This window comes from Arachis duranensis, chromosome 10 (assembly GCF_000817695.3).
Source record: "Arachis duranensis cultivar V14167 chromosome 10, aradu.V14167.gnm2.J7QH, whole genome shotgun sequence".
Lineage (NCBI taxonomy): Eukaryota > Viridiplantae > Streptophyta > Magnoliopsida > Fabales > Fabaceae > Arachis > Arachis duranensis.
The window spans coordinates 700,245-716,167 of NC_029781.3; the positions used below are offsets into that span (position 1 = coordinate 700,245).

A 15,923-nucleotide genomic window follows, 5' to 3' on the forward strand; every position below is an offset into this window, starting at 1 on the left:
ATGTGAGTGTACCTGAGTAATTTCTGAAGTAAAGTTCCAACCCCAATTTCCTAAGACCTACTAATATTTATAACTCACTTCCATAATCAACCATTAATTGTACGATGCTGCATTGTGTGCGAATTTCTGAGTAACCGTTCCCGCTCTTTTGCCCATGAGCGTTACCAACGAATTCCTAACTCAGAAAAAGCCTTCAAAATTCTTACTTATGTAATCGTTCGATTCTTCGTTCGAAAAACGGCTCGATTCTCCATTTCGAATAATTGTTCGATTTATCAAAATATTAAAATCGAGTCCGTATCAAATATTTTCCACTTAACACTTGCACGTGTATCTTTCAACCTCTGCTTCTCTTCTAACACTTTATCAACATTTTAAATCAGCTTAACCTATTAACAATATGAATATCAGAGAAATCAAACACATAAGGAGAGAGGTATAGATGTTTAATTCAAAATAACCAATTTTTTAAAGCATAAAAAAAAGTTGTAAATAGTATTATTTATTTAAATAGTTGGCTATTTTAAATTTATTGAATAGATAATTTAGTCAAATTTATTAAATTATTTAACAATTTTTAAATATTAATTTTACGAGAAAACAAATACATGTGAAAAAATAACATGCGATGTCCAAAAATATCTTGAATATAAATATGCAACTTCCTTGCTACTCAAGGAAGCAATAGACAAAACTGATTCGTTTACAAAAAATTAACACTACAATATAAACTATGAAGCAAAGCTGAGAGCGACGGCTCATAGATTCAGTGACAAAGATCTTTTTAGTGAAATAAGATGGTGGCTTGGTCTAAGGTGAGTCAAAATTTAAATGCAAATGGTGATTTGGTGAAAGAAAATCGACATTGTTATCTCTTGGTATTGGTCACCGAGGCCGCATGATGATGCAAATAAGACAATGAATCAATTGAATAATACACTTTTTAAAGTTTTATGAGGTAGCAAAGTCGGAGGGAGAAAAAGAAGTTTTAGTTGATTAATATATATTAAGATTATTTTTAGTACAAAGCTTATTTTTTTATAAATATGTAATAAAAATTTAATACATAAACAAGTGGAGGTGGAAGACAAGTTGAATCCAATCTCTTAGTTAATTATTAATATAAATAAATATAATAATTTCATTAATTTGCATAGCATTGGTTATATTTTCCGTGGGGGAGGATGAAAGTTAGAGATTGAAAACGAACGGCTCCACTGCAGCCTTTATCTAAGCCTTTTAAGACAAAAAATTATAAAAAATTATTAAATAATAATTTAGTTAAATTTATTAAATTATTTAATAATTTATTATTATTATTTTTATATAAAAATAATTGTATATAAATCTGTATTTTATTAAAAATAAAAATATTTATTTATGAAAAATATTAATTGTTATATATGTCTTATGTATATTAATGTGTTATTTTATATTTTACATCTATTTTATATAAATAATTATTGTTTATATATAAGTAATAGAGTCGTGTGGAAATATGATAAACTTGGTATTTTTTCGATTAACTCTTTTGTAAAGATGATACAAGAAGAAATGTTATCGGATGAGGTAATCAGTTACAGCTTCACAAAGACCATCTGAAAAGGTTTGATTCCACTAAGGGTGGAGCTGTTTGCTTGGTTCGTCCTGGTAGGCAGGGTGAACACCAAAAAACGGCTAAGGCGGATCGGGATTATTAGCCAGAATGATAAGAATTGTGTTTTATGTAATAAGGATGTTGAACATGTTCATCACTTATTTTTTTGTTGTGATTTTGCTTGGCAGGTGTAGATTGCATGGTTATCTATGGCTGGCCGACTATGGGCTGTTCCGAGGTTAATGAAGGACCATTTTCTGAGTTGATCAGATGAGCCGCGAAGGAAAGCAGATCAAAAGCAGCGATTAAAAAGTTTCTGTGCGATCATTTGGCATATTTGGTTGGAGCGAAATAGGAGGATATTTTAAAATCAAAGAAAAGGCATAAAAGATATCATCACATTGACCATCCTTAGCTGCGAAGAGTGGAGAGGTGTACTTCCTTAGGGTTGTTGATGGCTATGCCAAAAATGACGTAAAAATGTTATTTCTCTATTCAAAAAGTTTGTAGGAATTATCTGTCTTTTTGTTTATTTCATACTGCTTGCTCCACTCTAATGTATTGAGTTCTTTTAGTTTAAAAAAAAAATTATATATAGCCATTATTTTATCTTGAGTGATTTATGAATTATACTTACTCCTTAGGAGCCTTTAGTTAGAAAATTGTTTATTTATTTTTTAGTTTATATGAGTGACTACTTTTTTATACCCACATAACAAGATTATATATTAGCTTTGCTGTCCTCATCTCTTTTTCATTTGCTAATGTATTTGATTAGTTAACCTAAACCAAGTCGCCACAAATGGCAGTAGGAAATATCACAGTGCTCAAATTTATTTATTTATTATTATATATTATATATTATATATAAAGCATTTCTGTTGGCCCAGGAAATGCCACAATGCCTTAATTAGAAAAAACTGTCGTGGTTTCCCCTTTACATATGGTTGCCGCCCATGATTTGTGTCTTCCTATTCAACATAAAAATTATAATTCTTAATATTAAGGTCTTGGTTCGTTTGAGTAGAAGAACTCGAGTTTCTTCAAAATATGTAGTAGTATTGGATCTAATATTGCAATCCATGAATATGTCAAAAATCTTGAGAGCAGCAATTTACTACTTGTTAAGCAACTGCGTTTAGTTGTAGAGACTAAACAAAAAATAGAGAAACCCAATGTTTTTCAAGAAAAATAAATGACATGAATGAATTTCTTAAATAATAAAAATCCTAGATTTTCTTACATGACAAGGTTGGGAAAGCAGGAATAATGATAGAAGAATAAAGAGATACGACACGAACTTATTGCAGTGTAAAGTACTTTAGATTGAAGGTACCCCTCCAAATGTGTGTACCATTGCTTATCGTGATTTTTTGCTTGCTTGGCCTAATAAATTTGAATTTAGATCTTTTAAAAAAAATCATTATTATTAAATTTATAATTTTTATCATATATAAATTTTATTATCTGAATTAAAAATTTATTATTTTATCAATTTGTTTATTTTAAAAGCGTCAGCAAATTGAGTTCAAACACTGATAATATCCTAATATTTTATAGAATTATAAATGAATATAAAAGTATATAGTAAAAAAAAAAGGTGATAATTATGATGATCACATATATAGAAGGAGAGGAATGCGTGGCCATGTTTGATTAGGCAGGGTTGAAGGCAAATGAGGCATCGAGATACGTGATTGTTGAAACACTACTTAAACCCCCCAAGGCCCCAACCCCAACCCTTCATTCGTTACCCTTTCAGAAACACACAACACACACACACCAACAAGATAAATTAAAAGAAACACACACAGTCTCTAGCCGTTTGTTATTTCTGCGCAACCAATGGAAGGTTCTGGTGTAGTAACCGTTTACGGTAACGGCGCAATAACGGAGACCAAGAAGTCCCCCTTCTCCGTCAAGGTCGGCCTGGCCCAGATGCTACGTGGCGGCGTCATCATGGACGTCGTTAACGCCGACCAGGCCCGCGTTGCCGAGGAGGCTGGCGCCTGCGCTGTCATGGCCCTTGAGCGTGTGCCCGCTGACATCCGGGCTCAGGGCGGCGTGGCCCGCATGAGTGACCCTCAGCTAATCAAGGAGATCAAGCAGGCCGTCACCATACCCGTCATGGCCAAGGCCCGCATCGGCCACTTTGTCGAGGCCCAGATCCTTGAGGCCATAGGCATCGACTACGTCGACGAGAGTGAGGTTCTCACTCTCGCCGACGAGGACAACCACATCAACAAGCACAACTTCCGCATCCCCTTTGTCTGCGGCTGCCGCAACCTTGGCGAGGCCCTCCGCCGCATCAGGGAAGGCGCCGCCATGATCAGGACCAAGGGAGAGGCTGGAACAGGCAACATCGTCGAGGCCGTACGCCACGTGAGGTCCGTCATGGGCGACATTAGGGTTCTGAGGAACATGGATGATGATGAGGTCTTCACTTTCTCCAAGAAGATTGCTGCGCCCTACGATTTGGTGATGCAGACCAAGCAGCTTGGCAGGCTTCCCGTTGTGCACTTCGCCGCCGGAGGTGTGGCCACGCCGGCTGACGCCGCGCTCATGATGCAGCTGGGATGCGACGGGGTTTTCGTCGGCTCCGGGGTTTTCAAGAGTGGTGACCCGGCCAAGAGGGCGCGGGCTATTGTCCAGGCCGTGACGCATTACAGTGACCCGGAGGTGCTGGCGGAGGTCAGCTGCGGGCTTGGGGAGGCCATGGTGGGCATCAACTTGAACGACGACAAGGTCGAGAGGTTCGCCAACAGGTCGGAATGAAAGTAAGTTAGGGTTTGCTGCAATTGGATCTTTTGAAGAAGAAGAAGAACAAAAAAAAAAAGTGTTTTACTTTTTCTTAATTAATCTTTTTCCTAGTGTTGGTAGCTGTTGTTATTCTTAATTGTCATGATAATAAGGTTATTATTGTGTTTGTTATTGGGGATTTGATGTTTGAGACAATTTTAGGGGGGGAAAAAGAATGCAATTTGGGAGTTGTAAGAGGGGATACTTGGTTGGTCTGAACGTTGGATGGTAAGGTGTTTGATCAAGTATGTCTATTTACGTTGCTGCATAAATTATAAGCATTCTTATTTTGAATGTTATCTTTGGTGTTAGCCTTGCTCTGTTTATAAATTATTCTTTATGAACTGAACTGAGCTGATATAGAACTGCTTCATTGGTTAATTTGTGTGGTTGATGAGACTATGAGAGAATGTTTGAACTTTGAACCATATACAAAATGAGTTCATAGTTGAATTGGTTCAGCTAGGGCTTGGCTGGGTTATAATGTGTAAAATTATTGGTTTATTTTAATTTAGAATGGTTAAACTAGGTTGTAAGTGTGTAGGATGGTTGGTATCTCTGGAATTGTGATAGGGAAGTGAAGTTTTCTGTGTGGCGGCTGTGGAGAATGTTGGATGCTGAAAGCTATGCTCCTTAATGACACTTTACTATGTTGTACAATCTGACTAAATTCATGTTTTAACAACCAAATAGGGTGTTTTACCCCAAAACATTTAGTATTTGTATTTTATGATTATAGCTAATTGAAACAAAATACCAGATTCTCTGTTCATACTTCATGGTAGCTTTGTTAGAATCATGTTGATGTAATGTTAAGTAATTATAGCTTCTCATCTTCCTAACTTGTATTCTTTTTGGTAATGTTGAATTCATCTACCAAATTTTGCTGTCATTTAACCGAATTTGGGAGTTATGGTAAAATATTTGCTAAAGTTTTCTACTCTACCTGTTCATTACAGAAGCTTTTGGAGTTTTGGCTTCTTACTCTCCCTTGCATTTGTTTACTTTTATGTTACTTTTTTATTTGGTCTCTTTATATCTGTTACTTTAATAGTTTAATTGCATTCGATGTTTTTTTTAATTATTAAATCATAAAAATATTATTATAAAAACATTTTGGGTCATAACACGTTTCAATCTTAGCCATTAGTTATAACTATAGTGTGCCGAGATTCTGTATTTCTGAGTATACTATAAAATAAATTTATGTGTGCTAAGGGGATTTTTCTGAGTATACTATAAAATAAATGTGTGTGTAGAGTTTTTGCTTGTATCCTACAAAGACAAAGGTTATGAGTCACATAATTAGCTGTGGACAACATCGGCAACTAGACCTACAAATACAATTGGTAGCAAACTTAGCAGCATGAAGATAGAAACCCGGATAAATTCATAATTGTTATAACATCATTTAGGTGGAATTGAAAAACAGGACAAGGGTATTTCCTGGGAACGATGCAGAAATTTCTGAGAATCGAATTACTTTGAATGTATTTTATTTAGTAAATTTTATGATACTAAATATATTAGATCCTGATAAATTATTATTTTTCTATGACATCCCAAGTCTCATAAATTTTTATGTCGCATACAAATAATTGAAAATCCTGCATAATTCATTATTTTTATTTTTGGTCGATCTGCATAATTTATTTTTTTCCTACATAATTTATTATTTATCTGAACCAGTTAAGCTAGTGGTTTAGCTTCTTACTAGAAGCCCAGAGTGGTTTGGACTCTTATTAATGCATTGTATATATTATACAGTCTCAGAATTCGACAGAAGGTAGGAAAGATTGGACCTATTCCAAAGTAGAACTAGGTTGGGTTGGGCCTATTTAATTAGTACCGATGAATCCATTTGTCCCAAAATGATAGCACTTCTTGTACTTCTCCTTTTTTTTTTTGGTATATTCTTGTACTTCTCCTTTGATACCATTTTTTAAGTCCTAAGCAATACATCACAATGACTCATGCGAAGGCTAATTTTGTTGCATATGAGACCAAGTTTGGTGAAACGCTGGGTTATGAAATTTATGGGAGTTTTATACTATTGTAATGGTATTTAGGTGATGGAAAAAAATCAGACGGTCTAATTTTTTGCAGCTGAGAGAAGACATAAATTAGACCGTCTAATTTGTGGTTGATGGATGGTTGAGTGTAAAGAAATTGGACCCACTAATTTCATGCATGGATGGTGAATTTTTTTGGTCCAATGAAATCGGACCCACCAATTTTTTAGCTGCAAGACAAAAATTTGGCAAGGCACTCAAATTGGATCTAGCGATTTCTGGGTTTTCTTTTTTTGGGCGGGCCGTTCACTAATCGGACTGTCCGATTTTATTGTTAAAAAAAAATCGAATCACCATAAAAGCGGTCGGACGACCTGATTTCAATTTGTATCGGACTGAGATATTGAATTGGAAGATTACAAGTGATAGTGAGAAAGAGTTTCAAAGTAACTATGAGGTCGTTGATCCAGGTATATACAAAGATCAAACTGACAATGCTATGGTGGCAGATATGGCGGATGTGACAAATGCACTAGCAAATCAGCAGTCGTTTGTGGAACCAACTTTCATGCGGTCGTTGGATTTGGAGCCATGCATGTATCAGAGTTTTCTCAATATGTAAATGCAGCCTTTTGGAATGTGTTAAAATTTAGAAGGTTTAATATTAAATTGTTCGATTTTACTTTTACTTAAACTGTTTTTTTAATTTATATTTTAAATTTAAAAATATTAAATCTATTTAAATGTATTTATTTTAAATTTTTTAAATTAGTGTAATTAAAAGTTATTTAAAAGATAAATTTAAAGAATACCTAGTCGTATTGATAAAAAAGTTAAATTTAATAACGTACACTAAAGCTTAATATCCTTTCTTCGTTTCGTTGCAATCTTTCTTATTTATTTGGTGGTTTCCATGCTGTATATAATTATCTTATTATTATAAGCTGTATATAGACTCAAAGAGGGCATTATGAGTTCTTTTCTTTTTTTTTAATTATATATATATTATATGGATTTTTCTAATAAAATTTTTCTTTGACTATAATAAAATGTAGGTTGTACGTAATCATTAATCTTAGTTATATTATATTGTTCCGAATTGATATTTTGGATCCTATCCAATAAACTAGCTCGAACATTAGTATCAGATTTGGCTATATGATGCAGTAAGCGGGCTAAATTAAAAAGCACGTTACTTTAAGAAATACAGATCAAATAAGAGTAATAATATCTTTTTAAAATTAAAAATGCAAAATTTAATGAATAAAGTGTCATCATATATGATCCCGTTATGTATTAGTTCAGTACTTCAGTTGAACCCTAGTATAATATAAGTTCGCAAATGATTATACTATCAATTTCGGGAGGAACATATTACATATATTTAGTTTCAGGTACATGATCATAACTCTGTATTACAATCCTGATTATTTATGCTTCTGCATGTACTAAATACTAATAATGTTCTCATATGTTAATTCACATCTCTAACTCTATTCAGTATTCACCTCAATTTCGATTAGGAATATAAAAAAAAGATTCCTACCCACAAATATTCGTGATAGAAATAGTAATATAACCCGTAAAATTTTTATAGGAACAGGGTTTCGCTCTCGACAAGAGCCAAAATTGAAGTACCTGTAAAATCTAATTAAATCTTTGATCACATATTTTTTTAAAGAAATATTCTATTAATTTTAATATTTGTTTATACAAAAAAAAATAAGTAGTGAGATATGATTTGTCCAAAATTGATACATGTATAACAGTTGTAGAGGAAAGACAAACAACTGTTATTCCTTTTGAGAGGAATTTCAGTCCTAATATGTAGATGGACAACTGGTAAGTGGGAATCAATTCTCTTATCTCCCAAAGAAAAAAGTTTAAGAAAATGCTCTTCAAATTCTTGCTTAAGCATCTTAATTAGTCGGACAGCTTGATCACAATTCAGAACTTAGATTTTTATAATGAAAAATGTTAGCTCACTATTAGAATTTATTGTTTTTAGTTATTATTTAATTATTAATTTAACTTTTTTTAATTTATTTTTTTAATTTAATAATTTAATAATATATTTTATTTTACATTTTTAATTATTAATAATTAAAAATAATAAATTTAGATCATCTCTAATTTTTTTTTTCTGAATTCGGTAGCTACAGAAGACGTCAACAATTAAATGCAAACTAACTAGATCCCCAAAATCCATAACTCAAGCTGTTACAACTTACAAATAAAGATTCCGCTCCATTGATATATCTTAATGTTACATAAAAATGTTTATTATTACTCCAATTACATAAATTTAATCTTCCATTATGAATTTATATTTTTGATGGAATGATTATGTAAAATTATTTAGAATATCATTGTATTAAAATTATATTTTATATACTCTTTTTCAATATGGTATGTATTCTAGTGTCTCTGAACATATATATATATTTAAAATAAGTAGATATTTTAATAAAAATTTTATAATTGTTTTTATGTAAAAATTCTTTTTTTATCATTAGATAAGGAATTAAAAAATTAGATTTTGATATATTAATAAAAGTATTATTTTTATTTAAAACGTGACCAAATAAATAAATTACACTTAAAAAATATTTTTAACAATTTTATTTGAGTAGCTCCCCTTAAAATCTACCTCGTTCAAGTGTGACTGAAAGTTTTTTCGGTCTTAAACATATAAAGTGTAACTATAAAAAGCATTCTCACCCTTAAATCAATAAAAAATATGAATCGGTTTATATGTGAAAAAGAATAAAAATTTTCTACCTCTTGCTTTGTAAATTTCTGTTCATTTTATAGAAAGATTATTTTAGGAATTAACATGTTTTGTAATCAACTCATTTATCTATTATTCGTTATAATTTAGACATACATTTCTGTAATTGTTAATCCGACTATTGCTCAGTAGATCAGTATGAATCTTTGCTAACAAGTATTTTAATGACATTTTTTAAGAATATTAAAATAAAAAATTATATTTTTTATATACTGAATTAGAACTTCGATTTTTTTTTTCAATTACAAAATTGTTCCAATAAAAAAATTACATTTATATTATTTTTAAAATTATATTAATACTAGGAGAATGGTAAAAAATAATAAAATTACTTAAATATTATATAAATATTACAAATTAAATATCCTGTGATATATGTAAATCAAAATTAATTCCGTCTATACTACACTTGCAGTACATAATCAGTTTTAAATTCGGATAAAGAAATAAGGTTGTGTTAGGCTTTCGACAGTCAACATAAAAATTTAGTCAAATTTTTATGACATGGATCAAAAACGTTATTGCGCTAAAACTAGGTCGTTGCCTGAAAGCAACGCTTTGTATGGCTCGAGTACAATATCAAATGAGCAAGAGCCGCTGCATCGGTGTCTGGGAGTAGTATTAAATGAGTAAGGGTTCTTGTGTTTTCGTGAACGAACGACGATAAACAAGCTAATTCACAAAAAAAGGTAAAGATAAAAGTCGGAACGACAGAAGGTTAAGATTTAGGATATAAAATATATGCACTCTAACATGAAAATTCATGGAGGTGGTGGATACCACGACAAAGTTATGTTTTATGGTACAAAAGGTTAAGATTTAGAATATAAAACATATGCACTCTAACAGGAAAATTCATGGAGGTGGTGGAGATACCACGACAAAGTTATGTTTTATGGTACAGAGTGTTGAGCAGTCAAAGAAGAGCATGAATATAAGTTAAGTGTGGTAGAGATGAAGATATTGAGATGAATGAGTGGTCATACGTGATTAAATAGAATAAGGAACGAAAATATAAGAGAGAAAGTTGGAGTAGCACCTATTATAGAAAAGATGGTAGAATCGCGTCTTAGGTGGTTTGGACATGTGAAAAGAAAACTAACAGAATATTCAATCAGGAGGGTGGATAAGATGGAAGATAGACAAAGGATGAAAGGCAGAGGAAGACCTAAGAAGATGGAAATGGATCCTTTCCATTTTTTTGTCACTGGAGGGAATAAAGTGTAATCTCCCACCTTTAATTCTATAAGTGGGACCAGAAATAAATGAGAGAGAATGCAATGAAGGGTGAGATCTTCCACTGGATACCATCCAGTTTTTTTTCCACTGGAGAGGATGCACTCCCTAAGAAGACCATCCATGAGGTAGTCAAACGAGATCTACATATAAATGCTCTTTTTTGTAGACATGATACATAATAAGAGAACATAATAGAACTCAATAACATCATTTGATCCATGTAATCAACCGGACAAGGCTTCGTTATTGATGTTGTTGTTGTTGTATATGCAAATCAAGAATATTTTTTATCTATCATCAGCTATATTACAATAAATTTTTATGGACACACGCAAATAAGTAAAATAACAAATATTTCAATTTAAATAGAAAGAAATAGTTTTAAAGTTGATTGAATCATTAGAGTCGAATCTTGTTTCCATCATATATCCTTTGAAGAAATGGAAAAGCCTAATAATAACAATAATAATAATAATAATAATAATCTCATTATTTTCTATCAGTACAGTGACTCTGTCCATTGTTCTCTCTAGCACTTTTGTGTTGCTATAAATTGCATTGGCACACACAGCTTCCATTGACAGATAGTGTTGCTTGTTTCTGCCCTTAGCTTAGCTTGTTAGTTCTTCTCTCTTAGCTTTCATTCTCAGTCATGTCAGATAATAATAACAATAATAACAGAGATGTTGTAATGAGTGTTACCAATGATGAAGATGAGTCAGACACCAAGGTCACTGTGCCTCTTCTGCAAAAGGTATGTATGTGTGTTGTTTATTTATTTGCCTCTTTTGTCTCTGAATGGATATGAATATGATGCAGATGGTAGCAGAGGCAGTGGGAACGTTCTTCTTGATATTTGCAGGGTGTGGTTCATTGGTTATGAACCTCAACAACGACAAGGTGGTGACACTTGCAGGAATCGCAACAGTTTGGGGGCTGCTTGTGATGGTGTTAATATACTCTCTTGGACACATATCTGGTGCTCATTTCAACCCTGCAGTTACCATTGCTCTTGCTTCCATAAACAGGTTCCCTTGGAACCAGGTTCCTGCTTATATCTTCTCTCAAGTCCTTGGATCCACACTTGCAAGTGGTGCTCTCAGACTCTTATTTACGGGCAAGGATAACCAGTTTCCCGGAACCGTTCCATCTGTGACTCACGTTCAAGCTCTCGTTATTGAATTCATAATCACTTTCTTTCTCATGTTCGTCATTTCTGGGGTGGCCACTGATAACCGAGCGGTAACATTTTCTTTCGGTTTGGTTCTAGTTAGTATAATTAATGGTGAAAACTCAGGTGAAGTTGATATCTGAGAGCCGTTAGATAAAAATTTAGTAAAAAATCAGTCAAATCATCTAACGACTTTCAGATATCAACTTCACGTGAAGTCGACTGCAACGGAGTTTCCACCATAATTAATAGAGGTGGTAACTTACCCTGCCAAATTCTCTATCTAAAGGAGTGAGTTATGAGGATTAAACACTAGTATCACAATAATTTCATTTGAGCTTTAAATTTTGCAGATTGGTGAATTGGCTGGACTTGCAGTTGGATCTACTATTCTACTAAATGTGCTCGTTGCAGGGTATTAACTTAAACATTAAGCCTAAGAAAAATTATATAATATAAATTTGAAATAAGACATGTTTCATCTAGAAACAAAAGATAGGTGAAAACTCAACTTCACGTGAAATCGACTGCACTTAAAGTATAAAATTGACTTCAACTATTTTTGAATAGGCCATTAACGGGAGCATCAATGAACCCTGCAAGATCATTGGGACCAGCTATTGTGCACAGTGAATACAGAGGAATATGGGTGTATTTGGTGTCACCCATTGTTGGAGCTGTGGCTGGTGCATGGACCTACAATTTCGTTAGGTACACAAAGAAGCCGGTTCGTGAGATCATCAAGAGTGCCTCTTTCTTCAAGGGGAGTAAATAGAGATCAGATATAAGCAAACATGTTCCTAGTCTTCAACATCACACGTTGTATGGTTTTTCTTAACACAGTTCAGTTTTCTCACGTGGCCTTTCGTTGTACTTATATACACACTTCACTCCCAACTTTCTTCTAAAATATAAAGTTTGTACTTTGCTGTGTATTAACGAGTATGTTATTAAGTCCAACAGAATTGTATTTTATGTTAAAATAATCTTTCCGTTTTTTCTTTCTTCCTTTTTAAATATTTTGTCCACGACCGGAATATGTAATTAATTCTTTGTTAACTTATCGTTAGTTAATAGTTAGGCACTTTAATGACTAGTCCAATCGAATTAAATTAATTAAAAGTACAGTATTGAATAAGAAAGGGAAATGAGCCCAACCATGTGGTCACATGATGAGCTTGGAAGATGACCAAACACTTTCTGACCAGAAAAAAAAAAAGATGACCAAACACTTCAGCTATAGAAGTTCAATAATTTGTTTGGGCCTTAATCCCTTAACAAAACTCGTAGCAAACCCTGTTTCATATTTTCTATGGGTTTGTAAAAAAAAAAAAAACAAAAACAAAAACCACCTTCATCCACGAGGTAGGTAAATAGGTAATCAGAAGTGTCAAAATTCCTTGAGCACATTGCATACAAGTTTGTCATAATAGTATACAAGTCATACAACATTCCGAAAGGAAGCTGTTTATTGATAAAAGTATACAATTACATTAAATGAACAGATAATACCCAAAAAATATATGTATATATCAAATGAACAGATACAGGAACGATTAACCATATACCTCATTAACAAATTAACAGGCTACACAAAATTACATTATACATCGCATGTAATTAAAAGACTACATTGTGACTGTAAAGGAATTTAACAGAAAAATGAACATTAAAATAAAAAAAAAAGAAAGGAAAAAGTTAGAATTTAGGATGCCTTGCTAAATTTTGTACCTGATGATTATTTTGGGTTGCAGGTCTGCTAACTCTTTGCCTTGTTCTAGGAATAATTACAGGTCTACAACACAATAGAACAAAAAGTAACTGAATTATGAATACCATCATCGTGATCCATATGAATATGCTCATCTTCCAAACCCAAATAATCCTCTTAAAGAATGGAAGTTGGGACTCAATAACCACAGATGCATCGTATATCTGAGGAATGCCAGCGCCAGGTTGATATTCAGCTCGCTGCTCAAGTGTCACCTTCAGGCACGAAGTAGGTTCATCCCCTTCAATGAAACCTCTCATATGGACGTTCAGAGTCTGGGTTTCGGCCATATAACCAGTTACAAGAGGAGCAATCTTGAGGAAAGTCATGATCAATCGTATAGGCTCACTGCTGAATCTTAACATGCAAGGTTTACTTGAGCTTGCCATGGTTCTACCATCAGCCGATAGGAAATCAACTCTGGCCTAGAAATGAGTCATAGAAGAAACTCAAAAGAAGGCAATAGGAAAACTACGCACTGTAGTTATCATAGTTAGTTCTAACAGTTTTAACAAAGATGCTTCAAGAAATATACAATTAATCCACTTGTCATAGGTAAATAACACGTCAAAGAATCATTTCGCCTAAAAGTATGAGCTATTAAGCAAAGGCCTTCGAAAATATTTTTGATGTCTTTACACAAATTTCACGTTAAGTCTACACTGGCTTGAAATAATGAAAAAGATTGCTCGAAGAACTCAACACTACATTTAGAAAAGGGCATCAACAATCAGACTCCACTGATCTCGTCTAAAATTTCAATAGATGTGACTGAGACACTGCAAGAAAAGAGGCCTTTGAACTCCTTTCAAATGAGACACATTCTTAAAAGTCTATGATCACGTTTACAACAAAAAATTCTTCTCCGTTTTTTGATAAATCATTTACCAAAATTTCTTCCAACCACACGCCAACAATACTAAAGTAATACAAATAAGAAACTAATGGGAGTTGGAAAGGGAAAGGTTTAATGAAACTTCAGAGTTTCCACACAAAACAATGTTCAAAGGTGAAAACTCATGACTGCAAATAGTATTACCCCACACCAAAGGTCCTTATTCTTCCATAGTAACATATAATACCTCATTCTTACAGTGTATCCTCTCAACTATAAAAGTGAAACCTATGACAAGATCCACAACTTTAATAATGTAAACAAAGAAGAAAATCAAATTCTGTAGTTATTAATTGAAGAAACTGTAATCAGAGTAAGAAAAATGAAAAAAACAAAAGAAAAAAAAGAATACCCTGCTAAATCACAATTACTTCCCCTATGATTCCTAAGCTCAGAGTGTAACAGAACATACAAAACTTGCTTAGAACTAAATCACAATCACCGAAATCACAAAGCAAAACAAAACTTGCAGAAAAGGAATCAGATAGATTTATATGTACCTGAAAGACCCCAAGATCTCTGTTGTATCCTGACTCAGGAACTGTCAACAAGAGAGTGACTTGCACTTTGTGCTTATAAGGTATAAAACGTTGACCCCTCCACTTGGTATTGGTACCACCAACGTCGTTGTTCAAATTCTCAGAATATTTTCCACCAAAAACAGCATCACACGAAATTATGGGCACATAAGCCACAGGGCTATGCTTAGTGAAATCAAAGTTCAAAACTTCCCTCGTCCGAATCGGCTTCTCCACAAAGCACTTCATCAAAAGCCCACTCACCACAAAAGAATTAACCAAGAGCCCAAACAAGACGAAACAAACGTAGATCGACCACAACAAACCCCACCCGCAACGAAGCGCCAAGCTCCAAACTGAATCGTTCTCGTTGAACCAACCCTTGAAGTAATGCCCCACACGACCATAAACAGCGCCACGCACTCTCGCCAAAACTCCTGTCACGAAAGCCTTGCCCTTTTTCGTCGTCCCCAATGGGTCCACGCAAAACATGCAACATTGAAACGCGAACAATAGCGGATACGTCACAAACATCGTGACTAGCTTGATTTCGAATGCGATCGCCTTAATTACAAGCCCTGCAACTAGTTCGAGGAAACTCGAGGACGAGTTGCCGTGTTGAATCGGTGACTCGGCTGAATCCCCCGGCGAGTCGTCTTTCGAAGCTGTGGTAACCGTCGACTCCTCGTTGTTCACATTGTTATCTTCTTTCACGGAACTTGAAACTTGAACTGCGCGAGCGCGTTGACGTTTTGCTTCGTTCGAATCGCATTTCTCGGCAGGACTTTCCTCTTCCTTTGTTGATGTTCGAGGGCCTCTGTGATTTCGGGAGCTGCTTTTAGCGCCATTGGTGAAATCGCTGCTCTCGGAAGTGAGGAAAGAATCGGGAGGTGAAATTTCCGGTTCCTTGCCCTGGGAATCACGATTAATTTTCCGGCGGCGGATTCTGGCGGCCGGAGAAGGTCGTTGGGGATGCGAAATTGGAGGTTGTGATGAAAGGGGTTGAGGATCCGAAACCGTAGAATTCGAGGTAGAAGGTTCCTCGGCGTTGTGGAAGACGGCGTTGGAAGAGGAGGAGGAGCAGTGATTGAGGCGGACGGCGTCGTTTTTGTGGATTGATGAAGCTGGCG

General features: G+C 34.2%; 3 protein-coding genes across 4 annotated transcripts; 2 read left to right on the forward strand and 1 right to left on the reverse strand.

The window, feature by feature from the left end:
* Positions 1-3,286: 3,286 nt before the first annotated feature.
* Positions 3,287-4,695, forward strand: LOC107468166 (pyridoxal 5'-phosphate synthase subunit PDX1.3). The gene has a single exon (XM_016087415.3). It carries the CDS (start codon positions 3,443-3,445, stop codon positions 4,370-4,372), a length of 930 nt encoding a protein of 309 aa, XP_015942901.1. The 5' UTR covers positions 3,287-3,442; the 3' UTR covers positions 4,373-4,695.
* Positions 4,696-11,014: 6,319 nt separating this feature from the next.
* Positions 11,015-12,546, forward strand: LOC107468096 (aquaporin NIP1-2). Of its 2 annotated transcripts, XM_016087332.3 has the most exons (4): positions 11,015-11,192; positions 11,258-11,680; positions 11,963-12,024; positions 12,180-12,546. In XM_016087332.3, the coding sequence occupies exons 1-4, from the start codon at positions 11,091-11,093 to the stop codon at positions 12,382-12,384; spliced, it is 792 nt and encodes a 263-aa protein (XP_015942818.1). In that variant the 5' UTR covers positions 11,015-11,090; the 3' UTR covers positions 12,385-12,546. The 2 variants fall into 2 exon arrangements, with proteins under 2 accessions (XP_015942818.1, XP_020988375.1); XM_021132716.2 differs by lacking the exon at positions 11,015-11,192 and having other exon boundaries at positions 11,252-11,680.
* A 459-nt stretch (positions 12,547-13,005) lies between these two features.
* On the reverse strand, positions 13,006-15,923 carry LOC107468182 (seipin-2; the record flags this gene model as incomplete). The annotated part of the gene is given in 2 exon segments (XM_016087436.3): positions 13,006-13,805; positions 14,776-15,923. Coding segments are annotated over 2 exon segments (1,646 nt in total), but the record flags the coding sequence as incomplete, so codon positions are not given.

Excerpts from the sequence above, each read along its gene's own strand:
- LOC107468096 (XM_016087332.3), top strand. The coding sequence starts at position 11,091 with ATGTCAGATAATAATAACAATAATAACAGAGATGTTGTAATGAGTGTT. Across the intron at positions 11,193-11,257 it reads CTGTGCCTCTTCTGCAAAAG|ATGGTAGCAGAGGCAGTGGG; the intron begins GTATGTATGTGT and ends AATATGATGCAG. Across the intron at positions 12,025-12,179 it reads CTAAATGTGCTCGTTGCAGG|GCCATTAACGGGAGCATCAA; the intron begins GTATTAACTTAA and ends ATTTTTGAATAG.
- LOC107468166 (XM_016087415.3), top strand. The coding sequence starts at position 3,443 with ATGGAAGGTTCTGGTGTAGTAACCGTTTACGGTAACGGCGCAATAACG.